This window comes from Coenobita brevimanus, chromosome 23, assembly GCF_032717465.1.
Source record: "Coenobita brevimanus isolate Jiangsu-jjx chromosome 23, ASM3271746v2, whole genome shotgun sequence".
Taxonomy (NCBI): domain Eukaryota; kingdom Metazoa; phylum Arthropoda; class Malacostraca; order Decapoda; family Coenobitidae; genus Coenobita; species Coenobita brevimanus.
The window spans coordinates 44686167-44713667 of record NC_136976.1 but is presented as its reverse complement, the minus strand read 5'-3'; the positions used below and the strand labels follow the sequence as shown (position 1 = coordinate 44713667).

At 40.9% G+C, this 27501-nt stretch overlaps 1 protein-coding gene across 1 annotated transcript in view; it reads left to right on the top strand.

Moving 5' to 3' along the window:
- Positions 1-27501, top strand: part of Eip63E (cyclin dependent kinase Eip63E) — a gene marked incomplete at its 5' end in the record, with an annotated part of 709236 nt that overhangs the window by 196043 nt on the left and 485692 nt on the right. The window contains one exon of the mRNA XM_080266993.1: positions 16774-16791. Coding sequence (XP_080123119.1) covers positions 16774-16791 — 18 coding nt within the window. The remainder of the gene's footprint in view (positions 1-16773; positions 16792-27501) is intronic.

Genomic DNA, 27501 nt, shown 5'->3' with positions numbered 1-27501 from the left:
TTCCTTCTCCCCATCTTCCCTCCCTTCCATTCTCCTTTTCATATCTCTAACTCATTTGTCTCTTCGTTCTTCTCTTCTCCCCTTCCTTAATCCTTCCACGCTCTCTCTCTCTCTCTCTCTCTCTCTCTCTCTCTCTCTCTCTCTCCATCCCTCGTTTTGTCCCCCAGGCTCAAATTGCTTCATTTCTCCTCCATCTTCAGAGAAGCCTAGGGCGATGGGAGAGAGAGAGAGAGAGAGAGAGAGAATGACGTGTAGGATAGCAAGAAGCATGGAGGAAGGAAGGAAGGATTCCAGGCAGAGAAAGAAGACTCCAAGAAAGTTAAAGGAAGAGAGAGGAAAGGAGGAAGGAAGGAGAAGACAGGAATGAACGACATGAGAGAGAGAGAGAGAGAGAGAGAGAGAGAGAGAGAGAGAGAGAGAGAGAGAGGTGAGGGGGGGGCTGAGTGACTGATGGAATGCTAAGTGGTCCCCCCTCCCCCCCCTCTCTCTCTCTCTCTCTCTCTCTCTCTCTCTCTCTCTCTCAAGACACACAAAGACAGGCCGAGACAACAGACGCGAGAAGCAAAAAGCGCACTTTTAGGATGGTAGTTAAACCCCTTTGTCCTGAGAGAGAGAGAGAGAGAGAGAGAGAGAGAGAGAGAGAAAGAGAGAGAGAGAGAGAGAATGCGTCTCTCTACATAGAGGATAATCTGTGTGTGTGTGTGTGTGTGTGTGTGTGTGTGTGTGTGTGTGGAGAGAGAGAGAGAGAGAGAGGACTGGCTGTGAGTCATTTTGTTAGTCTGGCACCGTATATATCTAGCTCCCTATATACCCTAACTTTTTTGCACGTATATATATATATATATATATATATATATATATATAGATAGATAGACAGATATGTGTACCGGTATATATATAAAGCTGAAATGACGAACGTTCGTATCTTGGGAACCAATGGAGATATTCAGCTGAAATTTGTTGTCTGCCCTACTGGTGTCATGGGGAAGGTATTTACCCACGAATCTTTGAAATGCTATAAATTTGAGGTTTTGGTCGATTTTTGGTGCAACACAGCCCTGAAGGCCACCACTGCGGTAACGCCCGACGAAGTCGAGCATAGTGTGTGTGTGTGTGTCAGGGTTGGAAAAACCCGGGTTTAAAAAAAACACTGGATTTTTTTGGTTTTATTGGGTTTTATTGTTTTTTTTTCTTATTCCTCATATTTATATGTAAGTCAGTTAAAATAAGCAATTAAAAAGTAATTTTGAGTGAAACAGAAGGTTTTAAGTGTTATCTAAAGAACAGACACTTGTTTAAGACATGTTGTTTTTGTTACAAGGTGGTCCGGTTGGACAAAGCCTCTGTTAACTTGTACTGTACAGGAAATGGACGGCTGAGGTAGGCTTGACTACTCCTGACTCAGTACTCAGTGTCTCAGTGTCAGTGTCTCCTTGGTAGTGAGGAGACGACAGCAACAAAATGCCTGCTGGTAGCGGCAGAAAAAGGCAGCAGAACAGGATGAAGTTGATATTTTAGAAAATGATAAACAGAAACTGCCTGCAAACACTGCAACTAGATAATAAGAGCTTAATGGGTTTTAAAGTTTGAGTGTATAAATTATGTATGTAGACCTCATTTATCAGTGCGATGGAAATCTACATTTTTGTATGCAAAATTTTACTATTAAAAAAAAAAAAAAAAACTTAAGCTGTTTTTTTAGTGTTTTTTGGGGGTTATTTTGGGTGTTTTGGGGGGGTGTTTTTTTAATGCCAACCCTGGTATGTGTGTGTGTGTACGAATGCTTTCCAACAGAATGTATTCTGATTATTATTAATGCAGACTGAAGAGTGTTCCACTACTATTAAAGACGAGGAATATAAACAGCACTAAAAACACATCCTCTCTCTCTCTCTCTCTCTCTCTCTCTCTCTCTCTCTCTCTCTCTCTCTCTCTCTCTTTCCCTCCCGCCTTTTTTGAATTCCCTGAAGCTGGTGATTCTCGATACAGCGCTGTGGGGCGATTTGCATTTTGATTTCAACCACGTCCGTCTGTGTGTGTGTGTGTGTGTGTGTGTGAGAGAGAGAGAGAGAGAGAGAATTCAGACAGTGAGACCTATGGACAGATATGCAAACATACCAAAATGAGAAGATTTGGGGGAGGGATGGGAAGGGTAGGATGGGACGCGACGCGATGGGTAGCGGTGGCAAAGGAAGAGAAGGCATTATACGAGAGGAGGTGCAGGGAAGAGAAGTGATAGAAAGGGAAGAGAAGAGAATCAGACGAAGAGAAGTGGGAAGGAAAGCAGAAGTGACAATTAGATGGAAGAGAAGAGAAGAGAAGAAAAGAGACGACAAGGGATGGGAAGAGAACACAAAAGAAAGGAAGAGATGGGAAGGGAAGGGAAAGGAAGGGAGAGGATGGGATATTAAAAGAAGAGATGGGAAGATTATTGATGAAAAGAGATAGGAAGATAAATTGAGGGGAGAGGAGAGCAGAAGAGAGGAATGGAAATCAAGGGAGGGGCAGAGAATGAAAGAAAGGGAGAAGACAGAGGAAAGGAAGAGAAGGGAAGAGAGATGTAGTAAGGAAGGAAGGGAAGAGAAGGAAGAGAAGTCAGGAAAGGAGCGGAGAGAATGGAAGGTAAGGAGAGGAAGAGGAAGAAAATCAAGAAAAGAGATGACTGGAAGGATGAGAAGTAAGAGAAGAGAAAGGATGAGAGGAGAAAATGAAAGGAGGCGAAATGAGGAGAGGAGAGGAGGGAAGGATGGAAAACGTTGAGCAGATGTCAGAAGAAAAAAAAAAAATCGCAAGTCAACCGAAAGACGAATAAAATGTGCGACAAAGAAGACAATGGCGAGGGTGAAAGGGACAGAAGGAACAAAAGAGTGAAATGTGACTGGAAAGAAAATAATATGAACAGAGAGAGAGAGAGAGAGCGAGCACTACCACCAAAACAGCCATTTTTCTCTTGACCATTAGCACTCTATTTGTGTGTGTGTTGACGTGTGTGGCTTCATGTCTTATTGTCTGTGTACCTTCATCTTGCATTCTCTCTCTCTGTTTAATTCTGTCCATATTTATTTATATGTTCTCTGCCTGACAGCATATCTGTTTTTATCTACATCTGTCTGTGTGTGTATGTCCTCCCAACCCGTCTGTTTTCTTGTGTCTCTTCCTGTCTGTCTGTCTATACCGTATGTAACTTATCCGTCAATCTGTCTACCTCTTTCTGTCTCTGTATCTGTCTGTTTCTCTGTTGTACTGTGTGCTATCGGTTTGTGCGTCTGTCGGATAATAGAAAGATCGATGGATTGATATACAGTATATATATATATTGTTTAAGAATGGAGCGTCGTGGTCAAATCGATGTCCGTATAGACCACCAGCATACTATCCCAGCATACCATGTACTTTAGGAGTGAAGACATGGCTCAAAGGAGAGACCATACCCAAATTTTAAAATATCCTTCAGTTGTTTGCCGTACGAGGTGGCCATCAAACTGCGTACGTTTGACTTCAAGTGCGGCTAAAACTGTTGTACCTTCCCAGTAAACCAAAAGTTCCAAGTTTGGGTGAAATTCTTCTGTCCAGTGTCCAGTTTCATTTTAATCTTGCAACCTTCAGTCGACTAGGTTGAGTTTAGTGGAAAACTTTCCTACTGAGACTGTAAATGAATGATATATCTAACTATCTATCTATCTATCTATCTATCTATCTATCTATCTATCTATATATATATATATATATATATATATATGTATATCAAACCTCTCTAGTTGATATATATATATATATATATATATATATATATATATATATATATATATATATATATATATCAAACCTCTCTAGTTGAGAAAGTCTCACCTAATCTGTATTAAATCGTATGAAAGTTGCAAAAAAGAAAAAACGTCATGGTAGTGAAAGGTTTTAATCCGCCACACTGATTTCTTGTTATATTTCACTGTTGCATCCATCGGTGAATTTTATTCAGTTTACTAAAGTAACATTAAGAACTATAAACCCTTGGCCAGCAGAAGGAAGGAGCTTCTTCCGTCATCTTCTTTGCTGCTGGCCTCTCATTTTATTAACCGTAGGGCAGAATCCTAGTCGTGAAGGGGTTCATGAAAGTTAGGTCTAACCCCTCGATTTGGAAAGCCTACCTCGAGCTGAAAGTAATTGTCAGGAGATGTAAAAGATAAAATATAAAAGACGTCATTCACATGAAGGGTTAAGCCACTTCGGGAATACGTGGGTAGTACCCTCTCTCCGCCAATAGTGTCGAACAGTGTAAAGCCTAACCTTGTGACGGGATTGTACGGTTATACTTCAGGTCTGGCATACCTAGTCACTGCTAGAAGTGTTCCCTAACCTGAATAAATGGACAGACTCAGCCGCACCCTCACGCCATCACTACACATGCGCCGGTCCCCAAGCAAACAGAAGGGCACAGAAACCTAACTGGTGGTGGTGATGTGGCGGGGGGTGGGGGGGTCTTTTCTCCTGCATACCCCAGTGTTTACTCACCCCACGCTGTGCATACTTGGTCATGGCACGTGAAAACTGAGCTTGAAATTCAAAATATTAGCAATGGAAAATTTTTGACGCATGCGCATTTTGGTGTTAGGCAGCTGCAACTCTGGACGTTCAAATGAATCGCCTGTTCAGTAGCCGGATTATATATAACTAGTAAGAAATCATTGTACGGAAACGAATAATGCGACATTCCCAAGCTCATTATTATTAGTCTTGTTTTCGCTGGTATGATTAGAATTATTCTCACCTCAGAGTCTCGCAGCAAATCCACGAGGACCAGAGACTGCTCAAGGAATCTGAAGGGCCCAGGTTATGTGTCCTGGCATAGGCCATTGTTGAAAGAAGAAAAATCCAAATCTCCGCAATGGGGCCAAGGACATTGAAAGAAATAATAGCAGACACATGCGTTCTTCACCTTTGTCAGATCCCCTGGTGATGTTACTCAAGAACTTGTCTTCAGATCTTGTTCATATTGCACATACCGTACAACGTGCCGAAGCTTCTCTATTGTGGCTACCCCCTTCCCCCTAAAAAAGTAACTATTTATTATAATTCCGGCCTCAGAGTCTCCCGACGATTCCAGGAGAACCTGACACTGCGCAAGGAGTCTGATGGGCTCAGGTTATGTGTCCTGGGATGGACCATTGCCCATAGAAAAAAAAAAATCCAGATCTCCCCAGTGGGGCAAGGTCACGAAGAAACAATAGATGAAGGCAAGTGACTGTCCGTAGGACAGTTACAAAGTTCTAGTTATTATTTTTATTTTTATTTTTATTATTATTATTATTAATGTTTTTATCATCATCATCATCATCATCGTCATTTATGCGTCAGTTCAACTCCTCATAATAGCTCTGTATCTTTTAGTAGGATCTGTATAATTCTGTCTTCTACACCCACACTTATTTTTGGTATATACTGTGTAGAATTTAATTTATCTTAGTCCTTATTGCTGTGTTGTTTATTTTAATGTTAATTGGAATTATTGCATGTATAGTTTTCATATCTGTATTTATATAGTTATTAGTATTTGTTATCGAGTAATGATACGAGTATATATTTATTTCTAGTTTTATTTACGCCACGCCATCGTAAGTGGGAATAACATTCATGGTGATCATTGTAATGTAAAGTGTTTTCCGTCTCTTAGTTACGAGCATTTCATTACTGGATTTATTCTAGAGAATTATTTATTTTCTCTTTTCATTATTTTCTTTCCCCCGTGGAGGCAATTACCTCCCACACCACGTACCAAGGCGCTAATGAATTCTTGTTGTTGTTGCTGAAGTTTGGGTAATGGTGGCCGGGTACACACACACACACACACACAAACACAGAGAGAGAGAGAGAGAGAGAGAGTTAACGAAAATAAAGTTGGATACGTAGACACAGATAGACTGATTAATTGATGAATAAAAAAATGGCTGAGAAGAGAACAAACAGACGGATGGATGACTGAGTAAGTTTTATAGACGAACAGATGAATTGACTGATAGATATAGAGATAGACAGGGGGTGGCGTTGAGGTAATAGAGAGGCTTATTGGGTCGTCTCTGGGATGTAAGCGTCTGACAGGTGATACATACATGCTTACATACATACATACATACATACCGGTACATAGACTGGTAGATACAGTATGTAGAAATTTATGGTTTTGGTAACTTTAGGCGATTATACTTTGATTTAGAAAGGCTCTTGTAATTATAGAGAACAGCTATGGCCTTGTTTAGCGCACTGACTTCGAGGCTGGATGTTCCTGAGTGACGAAACTGGTGTGAGGTTAGGTGGACCAGTGAGGAAGGCGTCGTGGGGCTGCAGGTGTTTGTATAGATAATGAATTACACGCGTACCCTACTATGATGACATCTTGTGTTTTGTATGTATACTTGTTGCCGACACACCATCGTATTCAACTTACGGTACACCCCGTATGTAACCCTTATCTGCCCGAAGTTGGATAAAAGACTCTGGTGATTGGAAGATACAAAGGTGTGTGTGTGTGTGTGTGTGTGTGTGTGTGTGTGTGTGTGTGTGTGTGAACACAGTAACTCAGTTTTTATTCGATTTTAACCAGACGATGCTAAGGTTAAGGGACTGCCCATGAGGAAATTCCCCCTCCCTCTTTTTTTTTTTTTTTTTTTTTTTTTTTTTTTTTAGAACGATAGGTCAGAGGTCACAGTCAAAGAGTTAGGTCAGACGTTGACCCAGGAAAATGAACTTCAACAGTTTTAATCCAATTTGGACCAAACTTGGGATATACGTTGAGGGTAAGGCAAGAATGAAGTTACTCGGTTTTGAATATAATTACTAATCTATCAAGGTCTTAGGACAAGGTCAGAGTTCGACCCGAGTGTGTGATTGTTAACAAAATAACTGAAAGTGTTGATGCGATTATAACCAAACTTGGTGGAGTGGTTGAGGGCCATCGAAGGAATAAACCTAATATTGCTGAAAACAAGGTCAGAAGTAAAGTTTGCAGAGCAAGGTCGGCTCAAAATTTATAACCGATTTACACCAAACTTTAAGGAATGGTTGAAGATAAGGCAAGAATAAAAGGATTCGATATTGCGCTTGAGCATTCAGAGGTCAAGGTTAGAGAGAAAGATCAGAGGCCAAGGTTACGAGGCAGGATTAACGCGAGTAGTGTTGATCTGTTTTAAACAAAGCATTCAGGCAAAAAACAAAGGATTTCAGATTACAGATAAAACATTCAAAACTCAAGGCCACAAGGAAAGGTCAGACTCCGACCCGTGTGTCTGTGTGTAAGCTAAATAATCAAGACAGTTTTGATCAGATGTGAATCAACTTAGTGGATGAGCTATCAGCCAAAAAATTGACCTTTTACTTTTTAGAACAGTAGGTCAAAGGCCAGAGTCACATGGCAGTGTCAACCGAAACATTTTTAGCCAGCGTAGACTAAAGTTTGTGGAAACGTTCAGATGAAACAAGGATAAAGAAATTCGATTATGAGAAGGCAGTCAGTCAGAGGTCAGGGTCACAGACACAATATAAAAGATTGAGGTCACTAAAAAAAAAAAAAAAAAAAAAAAAAAAAAATCACATTTTTGATCATATTTAAATCAAAGTGTGTAAGAGGGTTAAGGATCAGGCAGAAATGATATAATTCGAGATTAAGAAAATCTGTCGAAGGCCAAGGTCACAGGGCAAAGTCACGTGTGTTTTGCAGTCTCTCCGCCTTGTTTTCAGTGTTAAGGCCGAGAGGACCGCATTGCTAAGCTGAATCAAACGGTATGGCAGAGGCAAGAGTGAAAGGAAAAGGACGTCAGAGTAATGAAGGGAGTGTGACCTTAACCAATGGACAACTATGACATTTTTCCCTTACTTATAGTTATATTTTACAGTTGTAGTCAAATCAGAAGATATCCCAGGCAGTAAATGGTCTACATACAACCTCCCATTGTTGCCACATCGAGGTCTGCCCCTAAACTCAATACAGTCGTCCGGCGGTGGCAAGACTATGCTATACAGACGACATAGTGCACAGGTGATGGTGACTGTTGCCGACTCCTTCACTACCGCACTACCTGAGTAACCCTGTATGGCCGCAGCGAGAACACAGGTAAAAACACGCTATTAGATCATCCCCGTACAAAGAGATTTTTTCACGTTTACCGTAATAACTCAATTATATATTTTTTTTTACGAATATATTTTTTTACGAGTGAAAATGACGGATCAATTAAGTAGATTTTGTTTTTCGAGAGCCCGCGCGCACGCACTCAAAGGGTTGTTTGGATGTCCATTTAGTGGGTAAAAAAAGGTGTGTGTGTGTGTGTGTGTGTGTGTGTGTGTGTGTGTGTGTGTGTGTGTGTGTGTTTACTTTGATGTTGCCCACCACTTACATCTCTCTCTCTCTCTCTCTCTCTCTCTCTCTCTCTCTCTCTCTCTCTCACTCAGATTTTCCACCGTTTTTTTTTTTTTTTTTTTTAGCTAAAAATAGGTAAAATGATACGTACATACATACAAGTGCTTCGTGGACCAATCGGGCCATAGCACTTGTCCCTGGTGAGGCTCTAGGGCTTTGACTTCGATTCTCAATGGTTTGCAGCCACACGGGTTCTGTTTCAATCATCTCGCAATTGCAAAACGATGGCTAAGTGTATGGGGAATCTGTTTACACTGGCGAATGTGCAACATAGCACCGGTGCCAGCGGTGCCAATTTATGTTCTCATATTTAAATTTCAAGTGTCGTAACTGTGTTGATGAGGGCCAGTATACAGCAGTTATGTTTTCCCCCGCCAACCAGGAATTTTGTCGGTTAAATACGACGACCCAAAAACTGTGCATCTGCTTTCAATAGCTTTTGCATCGTTGCACGCAGAATAGTATATCGATGCCAGTAATGTGTATTTTGCTACGGAAGACATAATTGTATGCGATGTTTGACTTTAAATGATGGCCGTTTTTCAACCGCACCTCCAGCTGCTCGAAATCAAGGAGTAATTGCTTGGCATTAGATCCTCGACGCGTTCAATGGTATGGAAAACCACTGGGGACAATTGTTTGAGACCAAAACGCCTCCTTAGAAAATATCAGTCGACATGAAGTGGAAATAGACCCATCTCCAACCCAATTACAGCAATTCTGCCAAGTCTCATTGCAATCCTTTTTCCAGTTTAGGCTGCATAGTGGGCACAGGCAGACAGGCGGACACACAGGGCTGTATATATATATATATATATATATATATATATATATATATATATATATATATATATATATCCACAGACATAATGGTCATAGCAAAATGATTCATGCTTAATCGTTAAGGACATCATAATCTCAGGGTGATTAGAGGATAGGCTAGAAAAAAGCAAAATCACTTCTTTCACATCCTCCCTTGCTAAAAACTTCACTGGAGGAAGAGGAAAATCGCCCAGGTGGTTAGAGTGTTTCCTGAACAGGCTTTTCCTGGGAATGTCAGAAGTCAGACATATCCATTCCGACAAACACAACTGCTGTTAGTCCTTGAGAGACGCTGCAGCATGGAACCTTCGCCTCGTGGGATGGGATGTGAGAGAGGGAACTGACAGCCAGCCTCAACTCTTACTTATGCTGTCCTGTTACGAATTGTGAAGGACATCTATAATGAGTAGTGGATATGAAAGCCAGCGTTGTAATGGTTGTTTTTGTGTGTATTTTTATGCCGTACGTATATGAACCTGCAGGATGTGCATGTACACACAACAAAAGAACTATCGTTACACCTTCTGCGCGATATAAAATGACACACGATTGAAGGTTTTTGATAACAGCCTCCTCCATTGGTATCCCTGCGTGTGTTTGTTGCATATTTATTATAAGCTATATCCATTGCTTCTCCCATGCATATTTCTACCTCGTCCTATTTGGCAACTCACCCACTGTCAGGCATACCAACCCTAGCGAGACTGCCAGGTTGTTCAATATGAAACACATCGGACCCCCCCTGTAACGATAGTTTTTTTGCTGTGTGTACAGCATACCAGCATATGACAGGATATTACTCGCACGTTTTTTCAAATGTCCGCCATAGTATGTTTTTCGAACCCCAGACTCAAGTCAGACGCAGTTCATGAGAGGAACTGGGTAAGCAGTGTGGCTGCTGAATATACTGTCATGCAGAAATGTATAACGTTTTATCGTTTCGTTTCATCGTTTCATTTATAAAGGCTCCAACATGCTTGCATACTTCGGCCTTGGTCACGTAATGGCGACGGTCTATGCTGCGCGATCTCTGGCAGCCACTTAATTCCATTGTGCAGATTTTTTTTTTTAATTAACCGTACATCTTGATTTATATCTATTTTTTATTTTTATCTATGATTCTGTTTATGTATGCAGTGACTATAGTTTATTACAATGAAACAAATGTCATACATATCTGGTGTACAACCGCCACACCCAACTGTGCCATTACACCACAGGTACACCCACCACACACTGCCACTGTAACACTGCTGTTATTTGAATATCAGCTGTATGTCTGCCATCTTTCCAGTATAGGGTTATTATAATACCACCATTAATATCTATTGCTGTGGTACATTTGTATTATCTCCATTAGTTTTTCAACTCGAGTAGTGAGAACAGCGTATTTATGAAATAATTTTCCTCAGAGAAACTAGTAGTGTCCATACTCGTTGGGTTCATCCAAGTTACTTAGTGTTTGACCACCTGTCCTTTCCAGTGAAGGACTGAATGGCTGGTGACTCCCCGCCCCTCCCACTAGAGTGTAGAGAAGAGCAATAATGCCGCCGATATTACAGTGAAATATCGAAAACTATGATGTGTCAGAGTCTGATTTTTTTTATTTTTTATATATACAGTATTATAATATTTTTCCATAGCTGCTTCATTTATTATCACCTGTCCCCGCCCCGGAGGGGTTCGGGGACGCGTTTAGTATTCACTCGGTTTATCTGTCTATCTGTCTGTCTGTCTGTTCTGTCTGTCCGTTCTGTCTGTCTGTCTGTCTGTCTGTTAACAACTTAACGCGAAAACTACCGGTGCGATTTTGACGAAAATTACAGGGATGATGGTCTATGACCTTCTGATCTTCTGGTTAAATTTTGGGCAAAATTGGACCAAGGCCCAGGCTGTAGGCCTAAAAAAATGTAAGAAAAAAATCGTTTTTTCGCCAAAATTCCTTTCAAATTCGCCATATCGACGTGAAACCGAAACCTGAAGGTGCATTCTTCAAATCTGCATCCTATAACATGCCTAATTACATAAGGGGATCACCCTTCAGTTAGCGGTAGGGGGGTCAATGTCAGGTGGGTCGAACCTAGAATTTCAAATGGGCATAAAATCATCAATTTTCTCCCGATTTACTTCACATATGATATGTGACATCTTTGACTAGATATCCAGTTGTGTTTATACGTCAGCACTAAAATGACAGCCGGGGACGGGTTTACTGTTCCCTGGCACCGCTTCCTGTTGGTAAATAATGCGTACGTGGCCATACATCCCATTGTTGCATTACATCGTGCCAGAATAAAGTGGTTTTCTGTTTCTGTTTTAGTAAATCTTCTCAAAATTATAATACTAATAAAAGGACTCAAAGACGTCCCCCATTTTAAATGGATAATGCATACATTTAATCTCTCTTCATATGACATACATCAAGGAAATGATTTAAAATTTCAAAGCCGTGCACTAAGGTAACAGTACATTGTTTAAGTGTAGATAACTAAACTGAGCAGTATAAGTAAGATGTGGCCCAGTCAAGCAGTTATGTAATGTCACACTAATTTTTGAACTTTTGTATGTGAGGTTTCATTTACATCAAATCTGTTGCTAGCGTCCCTTGTTGCATCATTACGTTGTTACGATAATATGTGGTTATTAGAGAAGCATTAATTCATCAGTCTTCAACAGTATCTGAGAGAGAGAGAGAGAGAGAGAGAGAGAGAGAGAGAGAGAGAGAGAGAGAGAGAGAGAGACCATGGAACTGACCAGCAGGAGTGTTAACCAGTACTGTAGTGCATGCACTTGAGTTAGTTGCATGTTACCTTCTCAGATCTAACATATAACTGTAATTGGCTATTATACATATATATATATATATATATATATATATATATATATATATATATATATATATAAAACCCACTGGATCCCAGGGGTGCTGGGCGAGGCATGGCGCTGGGTGGGTACTAAGCGTACCGCCCTCCGCCTATCGGCTCATAGTCGTGAAGCTCATAGTTCCTTACCCGGGGTTCCCCACGTTATAAGGACTTGAGAAATCCCAGTTCTGTCCAATATTCCGGACACCGGGCTCCAGTGGGATGTGTGTGTGTGTGTGTGTGTGTGTGTTTAATCCGTTAATCGGCCTTATTTCAAGCGGTGGGCTTAACAGTCTGTTTATATACAGTTGTCTGCCTGCCTGTGCTGTGGCTTCAGTATCTGTCTGTTTATCTTTCTCCGTGTAAGTATCTGTTTTTTTTATTGCCGCCTGATCCCAGCTGCATCCAGGATGGCTGCCACAAAAACACCTCCTGGCTTCTCCATCACCACTTTAGCCCATCTCCCTCTTGTAGCCTCCACTCTGCCCATCCATTCTGCCTTTGGTCTTCCTCTTCCTATTGTACAGCACCACATTATCCTTCCACCTCGTTTTCAGTCTTCCTCTCGTCGTCTCTCCCAATCTCAGACTCCTTGATCTGCATGAATAATACTAACGTTCTAACCATCATTACTTCTCTTCTTTATTTATATGTTGTTCATGTAATTCTGAGTTATTTCAAGGGGGGAATTAGGTTATTATGATGGTATTAGTTAAGACACAAGCGCCACGTAACTCCATTGTGTTGTTTTTGCCTCTTTTTTTTTTTTATATCTTTCCATCTTTCTGTCTGTTTATCTGCCATTATCTATCTGTTTGTCTATATCTGTATATCTATTTATATCCATCTGTCTGTTTCCGTCGTTTTTTCTGTTTGACTTTAATATCAGTCAGTCTGTATTCAGTGCCCAAATATTCATGTCTGTATACGTATTTACATCTATCTATCCAATATTTTTAAGTATAAATTGCCGTGTACAGTTGTGGACAAAAATACCTGCCCACTTTTTGGTCGAATAATTATGAAACTTTTATTAGATATACTGAAAAGTGTGTTGGGCTCTGCAGATCACCTCAGAAGGTTTTAAGTCATCGCTCACTGTCTCGCTGTTGATTGTTCGGTGTGGATCAGTATTTATGTCCTCAACTGTACGTATAATTTATTTGTCTGCCTGAAACCATCTATTTAATATCTGTCTGTCTGTTTGTATGCGTTTCCATCTGTCTGTCAACTAGTCAAATGCCGCGTCCAGTGAGAGGTGACTTGGACAAAAAAAAAATCCAAATGCTTTTGTCCGTACTCAGTAACGACCCCTCTTCCCACGACGACATACCATTTACCCTATGTAATTCTCTCTCTCTCTCTCTCTCTCTCTCTCTCTGTTCACAAGTTCATTTCCAGCCTGTTAATATGAAAAAGTTGCCATTGTATCCTGGCGCCAATTGTCTTAACTGATGCCATCACTTCCCTTTACATAGAGAGAAGGATGAGGTTAGAATTAGATGTTGCTCCGCTTCTAAAGGTAATGTGTTGGAATTTAGAAGTTCTTTTGATAATGAGGTTTGTAGTAGTTGTGCATGTACTGAGCTAGAGAGAGTGAGATAGAGCTAGTTTTTAAAAATGTGTGGAACTTAGAATGTAATAAGTTTGTACTGTGCCTGAAATGTCTGTTGATAGCATATACAAGCAAGTTTATTTCCATACTCTTCCCTCAACCTCGTGAGTGGTACCTCCTCATCGTCCAGCAACTCCTGTCTCATATAATATCATTCTTATAGTCACCAATTTCGGCCATTTGTTTTTACCTCGTCCTTGATCATCGTCTATCTCTTCTTTCAATTCACGCGTCTCACAGATCTACTCTCTCCCTGCCAATTTGGACCCTCTTGCCCCGTTTTTGGTCAGAATCTTTTGTCAAACAACCTATTTTGATAACCTTTCCGTTTAACTTCTACCCAGTTCATGATCGGTCTTACTCGTACATACAACCCAGCACTCACACAGCAACACTCCCTCTATCGTCCCATCACCCTGTCTTCATCAGCTTCTTCCAACCACACCACTATAGCCCAGCCATTCTAATGTACTCCCCCACCCAGTTCTATATTTGCCAATGCTTCTCCCAGCCACCCAATTCTTATACACTCAGCATTATTCATTTCCACCTTGTCCCTCTGTCTAGTTCATGAGCTGACCACACACACACACACACACACACACACACACACACACACACACACACACAGTCTGTCATATGTTCTTCCTCATCTTGTGCCTGCATATGGTTCGGATCCACCCCTTCCAGTCATCTCGATCTCCTCATTACCTCGATCTCAGGTCACCTCTTGGTATTGTCTTATTATTCAAAAACTATTAAGAAATTTGCTTGTATGTGCTATTTACTTATTATTTCTCTCCAATACACACAGATTTATTCAATCAACTTTCCTCTTACTAATTGACATTTCTTAGTGGTAGTGCATTTTATCCATTTCAGTTGTGGAGCTCAGCGTCACCAATATATCATTTTCTCAAATGAAACTTTCCTTGTATTGTTCAGAAACAGATTGAGGAGTGTGCATATGTTCTGAGTTATCTCTTATTTAAAAAAAATAAAAAAAAAAATTAATTGTTGATGTAGTGTTATGTTAATAGCATTTTAAATTTTTCTCTGAAATATTAAATTTCAAATTTAATAACCAGGTTTTTTTATAATTAATAGTCCAAACGTCGTAGCCTAAATGTTCATAAAATCCTGTCAGGAAATCGTCAAAATATAGGAACAGCTGAAATCTCTAAATTTATCTTAAAAATTTCATGGAAGGATGATTTCAAGAAGCATGAAATTTTTCAGTTTTTGTTTTTTTTCCTGTCTGATGTTTTGATATTGAAAGTAGTACATGTAATTTTATCACATATGGTTGAGTATTTTGGTGGGAGTGTTAGATACACTTGAAATGTTACTGATTGTAAACTTTTTTTCATTTTGTCTTTGAAAACTCCTCAAGTAAGAATATTGGCAAGTACTTAACAGGACAACTGTTTGGTTCTTTTTTTGTAACAGTAGGATTTTGGAAATTGTTAAGGATTTTTATAAGTAAAACCTGATACGTTTTTAAATACATTTTTCAGAATGATAATGGTGACTGTGAGCAAACATAGTTGTATCATTTATTTTGTAGATTAGTTAGACAATTATTCTTTCTTGAGCTGCTATGTAGTGTAGACTCCAATGGTCATGTTTTCCCCCACATTCCACAGACCCTGAGGGCCTTATTCTCGTAGGCTTACAATCCTGCATTCGTGCCATCTCATGACGCAGTTTATTTTGCAAGCCACACTCTTATAATGTATTTTTTCCCTTGACATATTTGCATTAATAATATAGTGGTGCAAGAGAATATCAAAGGGCAAGAAGAAATAATATGGTAAGGAAGAGGGGCTAGTGAGCCTCCTGTGAGAATAAGGCTCGTTGATGTTAGACATACCTGCCCTTTTGGTTTTATATATTTTCAGTTCACTGAGGCTTACATAATAGAATATGAAGGTTATATCCTTGGCAGTAGAACACACATGAACAGAATTGACAAAAAATGGGAATGTTCATCATGACATACTATTAAATGGATAAAATTCCTTTACGGTGGCAGTATTCTTGATAGGTGCTGGACAGGATCCAATTATGGTGGATGAGTCAGTGTGATGCCATATAGTGTCACACTTAACCCCTTCAGTATACTTCTTATTCTAATAATGCCACATGGTTTCATACAACGTAGACACCTCATGTAAGTTGAAGGAGTTATAATTCAAACAATCCAGAATGGTGGCAAATTTTCAGTTACTAAGAAAAAGTAATGTGGTTCAAAATGCTTGTTAGTTATAAGAAAATGTACTTATACTGTACATAATTGCAAAGTCAGAGCATGCAGATGCCTGATTATCCAGAGTCTGATTATCTGGTATGCTGATCAGGTACCACATACCTGTATTCACTCGCCTGTCCAGATTTGACTAACCTTATATTTCATTTGCTTCACACATTCCAGTCAAGCTTTAAAGCTGATATTTATTATTATATTTTCATAAATCTGAGCAGTTAGTTGAAAAAAGTGTAGAACAGTAAACTGAGGTAAAAAAGGCAGCATTGGACTGTCCAGAACTGAAGAATTTTAGAAAGGTTTAGGAGCTAGATAGTGAGAAGTCATAATCCAACTGTGTAACCAAACAATGATTATCTAAGGAGAACTGTTCCTGAGTCTTCCTGAATAGTCTAGTACTGCCACCTTTGACCTTGTTTTGTTCTTGTGGCCTCCACTGTTTTAAACAGTTTTGTTGGTTCATGTATTATTTGTATTTTCGTTCTGGTTGCTTGTTAAAAAAAAAAGAAAAAAAAAAGAGCTTCTTGTATAAAGAACAGTACCGGTAATATTGTCAGGAATTGCAGTACCTTACACTACAAATATCAGATGATATCATATTCCTAAAGATCAGTTGTATATAAGTGTTCCTGGTTCTCATTTGAACATTGTAAGCCTCAAAACTCTTGTCAGAAACCAAAATGGCTGAGATTGTCTGGGATCATATTACAGGGTCCATAGCACTTCCTCTGATGCTCTTTTGTTTGGTTATGTTTTATTTTGTGTGTTTACCCCGTGTTTTCTTTGCATTGTTCCACAGGCATCCGCAGAAAGCGAGGTACGTTTAACCAACACAGGTGAGATTGCATGTTACTCTCTGCTTATTCTGAGAGGGCTTGAAGTTTATGGTATGCTGTTGCTTAAAAATATATCACTCTCTTTTGAATTTTGAGAAATGATTGAATGTAATTAAAAACATGGGGGTTATCAAAAATGCCTTTGAACATTGAAATTCATACGGTATTTACTAATGGAATGTTTATTCAAAGATAAGGTCGTTGCTTGCAGGGAGAAGGCTGTTTGTTGTTAATCTCTGCAGTGCTTTTATTTAATAATGCTTGGGTTTTCAGAAACGCATTTAACTCTCAGTATATTGAACTTACGGTCCAAATACAAAATTAATCCTTGTAGGAGAATCAGTTCTTGAAGGTTAAATTCCATTGTTCCTAAATTTACAAAGCTTCAGTGAGAGGTGAGTGAGCTTTAAAAAATTGTATTTGAATATTCAAGTTCTTATTACTGACTTATATGTTGTGGCTCAGAATCAAATTAATGGTTGAAGAAGATCACTGTTCATTGAATTTTAAATTGTGGGTTTTGAAAATGCGTTTAATCATATTGAAATTTACGTTGGTTCATGGAATGTTGGGGAATATGAATGCTTAGCCCTTTGAGCTCAGATAAATATTTTTTGTTTTATTCTGATTAATGCCAGGTAAGCTATTGCGTTTGAGTGAGATTTTGGGGGGCTGTGAGAGATAAACTTGTATTTATCTGTGTTTTGTATTTGTTGCTTCTTTGAAACAAGATGAAAAGAGCAGTTTTTGGAACATGTCTTTATGCATATTGTATTTTGGATTGACCATGTTTTAAGTGATTTGATTTCTTTATGGATGGATTGCTGATAAATTGTTTTAGGAACAGAATATGAAGAAACTGAATTTTTCTTTTTTCAGTGGAATGTGAAACCAAATGGTAATGTTGATCTTTGCAGGGGTAACTTGCTATCTGAACTATGTACTTCTTGGCAGATATTAAAAGACCAGGTTTTGGAATGAAATCTGTAACTTAGTAAAATACTCGTATGCATCTTTGAATGGAATGTGGGTCATGAATAATAAATGTGTCATTTTAGGGAAAGGATTTATACTGTATTTTGCCATATTTTCAATTCAGTAATGCTTGGAATATGTGAAGGGTATGGGTTTCAGAGAAGCATTTATGCTACTTTACATTAACTTCTGCATACTCTACAAACAGTACACTAGATAAGTGATGTCCTGTACCTCCCCAGCATGGGTCCCCATTCTATCTGTTACCCACTACAACACCTTGAATATCATATGGAACTGTGCCTTATGCATCACCAAAACAACTTTCACAGCTCACTTGCACTTTGAAACCAAAGGCCTCCCTGTCAGAAACTACCTTGATATGAAAGGCACACAATTCCTATGCAGCAGCCTGTACCAATACACAGCATTTCTGTCATTACCTGACAGACACACACAACGCACGTAGGCACACAAACAGAAATAGTATCAAACCTTCTACAACAATATCCCACCTCCAGACATTCCAACATTAGCAATGAGGAAACCTCTACATACTCACTTCACGCTCACAGCAATGCAACACTTCGATCAGAGTGTATATTACAAGCCCCCCTCCGGACATCCACCCATTAAAGATGCCCTTAAACAGATGCACAGTAATTGAGCTCATCCAGCTAGGTTTAGAGCAGGTCATCACCCAGCTTTCCTTAGCCACCAGCTTAGATTTGGTTTGGGTGGGATCACAGATGACACATGGCCTGCTTGTAAAGTAGGCCCACATAACATAACACACATAGTGCAGCACAACACAGAACATGCCACACTGAGACTCAGACACATCAGTGGTGTAGGGAACCTATGGAACAGCTTCATAGGGGCAGTTCTTTACTTGTGGTCAGTGGGTCTGTTCGATCAGATGGACATGGATTGAGCAACAACAACAGCATTAAATTCGTTACCTCCGCCAAGGAGGTTATGTTTTACCCTGCATTGCCCTTTTTTTTGTCTGTCTGTGTGTTTGTTAGCAGGATTACTCAAAAGTTATGAGTGGGCGGATCTTGATAAAATTTTGTGGAACGGTGGTCCATGGGCCAAGGAATAAATTATTAAATTTTGGGCGAGATCCGGAGTATCCCGCACAATATCTCCAAAAGTTCTCAATGAATTTCAATGAATTTTTTTTGGAAAGGTGCACCATGGACCAGGAAAGAATTTATTAAATTTGGGGGCGGATCCGGGTCCGGATCTGTATCCAGAACCTTTTTAATGGCAGTGGCATTGGTGGAGATATGCGCTTTCTGAGCGTTTTCTAGTATTAATGAATAGTTTGAAATCATATCAGTCAGTTTTAATTCATCCAGGTAACTGAATACTTAAAGTTCATGTTTTGCAGCACTGTGAACAGGCTGTTGGATAACTATCTTGGAAACCAGCTGTCACTCAAAACTTCCCTGTTCACCACACTCCTCAAACTTCCTTCAGACTTCCAGGATAACTTGATGGCTTTGAGAAGATTGAGTCATTACTCCCATGCCATTACTCGTCACAATTATTATGCACTTAAACACGACCTCGGAAAAGACTTCTCCCCCTCACTGCCCAGCAGACTTACGTCCCTGCCAGCATGGAGAGAAATAAGCGAGACACACCAAGCCACCCACCATGCACATCTGCTCACTGCTGCTCTTGCAGTGATCGCAGTCACTTCATATCTGGAACCACTAATCGTCATCCAACATTCACCGGGTGCCACCACACCCACAGCACAGCACCAAACCAGTTGAAGTGAGAGCCCTAGAGACCTTGCACCAGGACACAATCTCGCAGCCATGGCCAAAGCATATCAGATCCATAGCACCGAAATTCTCTAGTCAAACTACTGCATGCTGGATTTCTTAGCAACCCCCACAGGCTGGTCATCTGGTGGGGAAAGATCTGTTAGACAAGTCACCCATCTGCTTAAGATTACTGTCAACAGTGTTCACCTACAGCTGAACACAGGCGTGACAAGATCCTGTCTGACAAGATCTATGCCAAATACACACATTGGCTCACTTTATCCCGTCCTCCCGCCTCATTCGGTCAGGCACAATGAGGATGTTCATTATGATGACAGAGAGAGACAGTGCAGTCCCACTCACGTTACATGTAGTGACTGTGAACAGTGCTTGAATCAACAGGTACTTGGGCTTTGAATTCCTTCAGAAGTGTTAGGACAGTCATCACCTGTGGCAGACACCACTTGTTATGGAACCCACAATTTCGCCTGGCATGCTACATCATCAGCCAAACTGTCAGCCTGTACCACAGCCTGGTAAATCTCTTCCAGTGAGCCATCATACCACCCAGACACCAAAAGGGTTCCTAATTTTCTCACCTGATTCATGCCAGTTCCTCCAGCTGGTAGGCTACTACGAGCAGCTTAGATCATAGAATGTAGTTGACCAATCCATTGCCTGACAAATTTGTCCACTTAACCACTGACGCTATGGATTGGCTGTGTATAAGGAAATCTCGGTTTGCAAGAACCATATCCCAGAGCCACAGTTCCAAGCAGTTACTGAGTACTTCCACACATTTCCAGCAACATCCAGCACGACCACAGCCAGCTTCTACAGCGATTGACTTTTCAGTACCAAGACATCTTTGCACAGGGGGATGAGGACAGCAGCACTACCAGCATTGTAAACCATGAAATCCAAACTGCTGGCCCGCCTCTCAGGCAGCCACATTGTGGAAAAAACTGTGTCCATTGGGTGGCCAATTAATGCCAGGTAGAGGATATGCTTGAGGCTGGCATTGTCAAGCCATTAACCCTTAAACGGCGGGCTACTTTCCAATTTTACATCCGTGTGGGACATATTAATTTGGAAAAAATAGTGTTATGAAATCAGGCAGAACCTGCATAAGTGGATCAGAATAGTTGAAAAGAAGCAAAGAATTTGATGTTACTCTCTTCAAATTGCACATGGTCTGGATGGTGGTGAGAGGGGTGGTGGCTCGTCAAGGTCACTCTCAGTGGCACACGACTGAGAGCAGGCGCACAGAGCGTCTTGTTTTCTGCTCTCATTTACAACAGCTGCCAAAAATATATTATTTGTACATTATGTACACTTTTCTGTGCCTGCGTGGTGCACTTTGAACACTACACACTATATTATAGTGTAAATTTTTTCTTATCTTACATCTGTATTGTTATAATCTTATGTATGTAAATATTATGTACAACTGTAAATTACAACTGTTCACACTAATATGTCTTTAGTGTGTGGTATTCTGTAAAGCAGTTGATACAGAGATCCACACCACACTCAGGGCGCCACATAGTCACATCTCTGCTTTTACCTGCTCATCTTGCTAAATTCTTGCACACAGCACACCTTCTCTGCTGTTTATGGCCACTTGCATCAACTGGAAGTGACTCAAGGTGGTGTCTTGAGATATATTCATGTCCTAACAGGCACTGTTGCCATATATCCCATTTGTTTCATATAATAGGCTCGCAGAATAGGAATGCGTTCAGGAACATTGACCGCCCTTTCCTTAGTGGACGTTCGGGAACATTGATCGCCCTTTCCTTAGTGGACGTTCAGGAACATTGACTGCCCTTTCCTTAGTGGACGTTCAGGAACATTGACCGCCCTTTCCTTAGTGGACGTTCGGGAACATTGATCGCCCTTTAGGAGTTAACCCGTCACGTCCCGAGGTTTTTCGCACCTCCGACATCCCCCAGTCCCGAGGTATTTTCGAAAAAATTTTTTTTGGCTAAAACCTCCGCTTTTGGTGAGAAACATTGAAAATTCATAGAGAAATCGCTCACCTGAGGTTTAAAATACTCAATCCAGGTAGAAGTTCCTCCTTACCTGACTGGGTTTTCTAACATGCTGGCACCAAAGAAAACGAGTTCTATGGGAGGGTAACTATTTTACCCACTCATAAACGGTATTTATTTATTTACTTGGTACGATTTTATATGTAGTATGAGAGTATATTGGTTTTCAAGCAGTAATATAGGCATTATAAGCATTGTTTCACTCACTAACTAATCACCATTCATAACCTTTTTTCCCCACATTACCTGATCATCATTTCTGACTGTTTCTTCCTCTAATGCTATGTAAACCTTGTCCTCCACATTGTCATCGATTGGGGAATCACTCTGGCCCTGAATGTCTTTATTGGCCAGGTCATTGGTAACAGGTGAATTGCCAAGGCAATGGCGTGAGGGGGGGAGGGGGGAGGTTATGCGGTGTAAGGCATTGTCCCTGCTTGGCATCTTGTAGAAGAATAGAGGAAGATCTCCCGTGTATACATACAAAAAATCACACGCAAAAATTGAAAATTGTGCAAATTAGGGACCTTGCAATTGCACGACGTACCAGTACGTCGCCGGGACTGGCAAATGCAAATCGTTGCAACGTACCCATAAGTCGACGGGACGTGGCGGGTTAACGAGCCATCTTGGTGTGAAAGAACGATGGCAGCCTACATGTCTGCATGGACCACAGACAGATCATTGATGCTGACATCTAGGATGCACAACCACTGCCGTATATCAACAGTTTCCTGGACTGTCTAATACGTGGAACATGCCATATTGGCTCAGGACAAGGCAGACTTGAACAATGATGCTGCCATCAAAAACTAGACCACCACCGACCACCTTGACATGAGCATCTCATTCCTAGACCATGCCTCTTATTACTGTACTGTAGATTCTTCTTGGAAATCACAACCATAGCCAGTCCTTGCACCTTACTGCTTAAAAAGATATTCCTTGTGGTTCACCAACTACTCGGAATCCTTCAAGACCCTAAATAACAAACCTCCCCCAGGACTCAGTCATTGCCAACCTGGACTACAACCTTCCCGTCTGCCTTTATATGAATGCATCATGTAAGGGATTTGGCGCTGTCTTCCTCATACCATGGAGGGTTGTGAGTACATCATCAGCTACATACAACACAAATACACGAAAGTGTTTTTCTCTGGCCTGGATGGTGAACTTTTTCTGTATGTACCTGATGGGTGTCCCCAATGATATCACTGTCAGTCACTAATCTGTGCAGTCACTAACCTACAAAACCACTTAATACCTTTTTATTCTGCTAAAAGATTTATACCACATGGAACATATATGGGAGAAACAAGTCTGGAAAATAAATATGAACATGATATTAAAGTACATTTTGGGTAATGACATGGGGGTTAAAAGGTAGAATATGTGCTTGCATGGGTAAATAATAGCTTAAAATTTTATTCCATTACATTACTCTTTGCATTTATTCATGCTTGTCATCCATGGGGGTAAGTGGGAGAGACGCTTAGTTGAACATTTTGAAAACGAAGTAAGTTGATGGGAAAATAATAGGATGATCAAGAATGAGAAGGGTTAGAGTGAAGAGTACGTGAGAGAGAGTGACTTGAGTTGGCTGGAGGATGCAGAGGTGAATGGTATTTATTTAAAAAAAAAAAAAACTTTAGAAGCATTTTCGACATTGCCACCTTTGATAATATTGGTGAAAATGCTATAAGTTCATGGAATATGTATCTGAAAAGTAAAATAGTGCTTGAGAATGGAGCTCTGATGAGTCCGTTATGAAGCTGTGAAAGTATATTAAAATACTGTCAGAGTTTCTGATTAATAGAATATATATTTCTAACAGAAAGACCAGAGGTGCTTGTGGAAGTGTAATTCATATTCCTCAGAGGACTTCATGTTCAGAAAAGGGAAAGGGATGCTGACACGAAGCATAAGCTGTGTTGAGGCAGGGATGATTGCAAGAATTAAGGAACGCTGTCACAAAAGTTCGTCTTTCATTGCATCCCATAGAGGTCATCCTCCACCCATCTATTTTCCCCCCATGGACCCATTTCCCCCCTTGGATGTATTTTCCCCCAGTGGACTTATTTTCCACGTACCTATTTACTCCCAAGAACCTTCATTCTCCCCAAGGCCTACTCATATTTCTCCCATGGACCTTTCTTTTCACTGTGATCCTGTTTTCCCAATGGACATATTTCCTCATGAACTTATTTTCCCAAAGGACTTATCTCCTCTTGGTCCTATTATCTGCCTTGGACCTGTTATCCACTGTGGACCTATATCCACCCAAAGACCGATTTTTTTTTTTTTTTTTTCCTACAGTGACACTCTTCCTTTCGGTGACTTTTTCCGTTTTCTCCATGGACTTGTATTCCCTGCATGGACTTATTGCCTCTATGGACCTGATTTCACCGTGGACTCCTTTTCTTCCAATGGGGAAACCGTTAATCCACAAATGGACCAATTTATCCCCATGCACCTATTACCCCCATGGAACCTTTTTACCCATTGGACCTGTGTTTCCACTTTGGCCATTTTCCCCAAAGGACTTATTCCTTCACGGACCTATTTACTCCATGGTCCTGTTTTTCAGTTGACCTGCTTTCCCACTTCCATCCGCCCACCCACCAGCTCCTTCACTGAGTGTCGTAAGCCCGTCTCCTGCCTTGTCCTCTGGGAAACCACGCATCCCTCTGCCCCATCTCTCCACCCCATTCCACCCACCCACCCCACTCCACCCACCCACCCCACTCCACCCAGTCCACCCCACTCCACCCACTCACCGCACTCCTCCCAGTCCAGCCCAACTACCCTGCCCACTCCACCTGTCCCAGGCCAACCACCCCACCCATCCCACCTAGTTCAGCCTAACCACCCACCCACTCCACCTAGCCCAGCCAAGCCATCCCATCCACCCACCTCTTCACCTGAGTGACCCACCCACCATCCAGCCTACCCCATCCATTTACCCACCAGCCTACCCCCCTGGCCACGAGTCTCCAACAGCAAGATGACTTACAAGCTTACACACACACACACACACACACACACACACACACACACACACACACAGAAAGAGAGAGAGAGAGAGAGGGAGGGAGGGAGGGAGGGAGGGACACAGCTGCCTTTATAGAATAGGTGTTTAAAGCTGCAGTGTAACAGATTGACATTAATACTCTTTTCAAAGAATGTGTTCCACAGAGTATCAGAAACAGAGCTGGTGGCGAAAGTGTTTTGATGGCCGTGAACTAATCAGGCAATGAAAAGTATTAGATATTTCGGTCAAAGGCTGTGTTGCTCAACAATCAGAATGATGTAACTGTGAGAGAGAATAGCTTTTGATAAACAAACGTTGGAAAATGCACTGAAATGTATTTGATTTTGTGTTATTTAGATATAAGTTTGTTCCAGGCGAAAATATATTTGTTAAATGCGTGTGGCACAGTTTTCTATGCCACTGTGTGCAGAGGCTCCAGCGAGTCCCTCTCACATCGCCTCCTTAGCTGCGTTCTCCCATTCCCTACATCTCTCGGTTCGGGCCTCAGTGACTCTTATCCCATAAGTGCTGGCCCAGTCGCATGGTGGTGGCGTAGGTACGACGCAGGGAGTAGAAAAACATTGTGGGAAATGGATTTTGGAAGAGGCACTGGATCTGAATGAATCCCGAGGACGTCTTGTTTGTGTTACCCTTGCTGCCTACAGGCGATTTTATTCAGCTTAGGAAACGTGTTGGAATTATTTATTTGCACACAGCCGTCAGTAATCCATTCAGTAGGAAGAGCCTTTCCTAAGCTGAATAAAATCACCTGATGGCAGCAAGGGAAAGTCGTCATGGGGCTTTGGAAGTTAAAGAGGGAAGTTGGACCCAAAGCGATAAAGGGATGATTGCAGTAATAAATGGTTTTATGGTCAAGTTTTTGAGATTCCCTTTGCTTGTGTTTGTTGTCATATATTTTGTGTACGATGACGTAAATTTTATTTTACTCATACTATAGTCGCGGCGTGCGACTCTGAGGTTGTTATTATCGTGCTTTGGCAACCTACCTTTCAAAAGTGCGTCTGATTTCATGTATAATATGAGACGCATGTGATCCGTGTATAATATGTTCGTGTATAATAATATTCTTGTATTATATATTCGTGCATAATAATATGATTCGTGTATGATATGATACGAAATTGGATGCACTTTTAAATGGCAGGTTGCCGGGGTACGATAATGACAACCTCAGAGTCGAGCGCCGCGACTATAGTACCACACTGTTTTACTCAGGTAAGGAGAGACTTCTCGCCGGAAGGGGGTTAGAAGCGGTCTTAGTTAAGCTTTGCAGAAAGATATGTGTATTTTATGTTTCGTACATGTTGATGTCAGGTGACTTTGTAACTTAAACCAACCATATCAAAGGAATAAGTCAAAGGTGCTTGTAAAAGTGAAAGTCATAGTATGCAAGGTAGTTTCGGTGTGTGTGTGTGTGTGTGTGTGTGTGTGTGTGTGTGTGTGTGTGTGTGTTTAGGAATAATGAGAATGATTGCAAAAAGTTAATGTTTGATCAGTGTAATTTGAAGAAGGTATTGGCTCTCATTATTGTTGATACTTTAGGTCATTGAGGAGAACACTTTATATGTTATCTTGTTGCTTCTGCCAGGCGAGTTTACTGAGTTGTGGAGACAGGTACGGCAAGGACAAAGCCAAAAGAAGGTAGGTTCAGGAGATAAAGCAGAAATACCTATAAATGTTAATGATTTTGTGAATGAGTAGGGATGTGGCTTGATACTTGGAGAGAGAGAGAGAGAGTAAAAAATGTGGGTGCCTGGATAATTTTAAGTGACAGAGATCAGCTATTGCAAGTCAGTATGCGATCCTGTACTTAACCACTTCTTCTCGAGGAAAGATATTTTATTCACCATCTCCAGGCGATTAAGTATCAGTGTAGGTGAGCATCTTAGTCGTGAAGGGAGTTAATAAAAGCCGTATCTCAACTCTAAAGCACGCAAAATGTTCCCGTGCGCTGAATAAAATTGTCTTGAGATTGCATTTAAAAAAAAACGAAAAGTCGTCCTCAGGCAGAAGGAGTGAGAGAGGACTGAAGATGCGTAACTTCTCAAATGCGGACACTTGTTTTGTGTGTGTGTGTGTGTGTATGTGTGTGTGTGTGGGTAGATGATTTTATTCTCCTTTAGAAAGTCCCTCATACTGAAGGGGCTAATAAGAGCTGTCTCCCCCCCCCCCTTGTCGAGAGTTTGTCGTAAACTGAATACAGTGGTGTTAGAGTAGCAAGAATAGAGTGATTAATACATTCTTTTTCTGACTGGGGTTCACGCTTCACGCCAGCACAACCCCCACCTCGTCCCCGGCCTGCCTCTTCCTCCATCACCTCACGGTTTAACATCTTCAGCCTAATGACATCTTGCATTTCCTGAAGGGAAGAAGTTTCTCTCTCTCTCTCTCTCTCTCTCTCTCTCTCGATGTTAGTGTGGTCTTGGTGTTCTCTTTCCTCTTACCAACGCTCGTTGCCACGTCCTCACGCCCATAGTTCTGGACCAGTTTGACAAAATATTACTGTGTTTGTATCCATGGCTGACAGCCTGAGACCGCTTCCTTAGATGAAGACCTTTAGAAATATTGCATGAACCAAAGGGTGTAAAAAGAGAGGCAGATACCACCAAAAGTCACCCACAGAATCAGCAAACACCAAAACAACCATCGCAGGACAGACACGTGTGTTTGAACGCTGTTATGGTACGGAACGAGTTCGATTCGAGTGGGCTCTCTAGCCTGTTTGATATGTGATTCGGTCGTGTCATATGAGATACAAATACAACCAAATATATTCATTTACGTATAAGAAAGTGATCAGTATAATAATATCAACCTTTGTTGGTAACT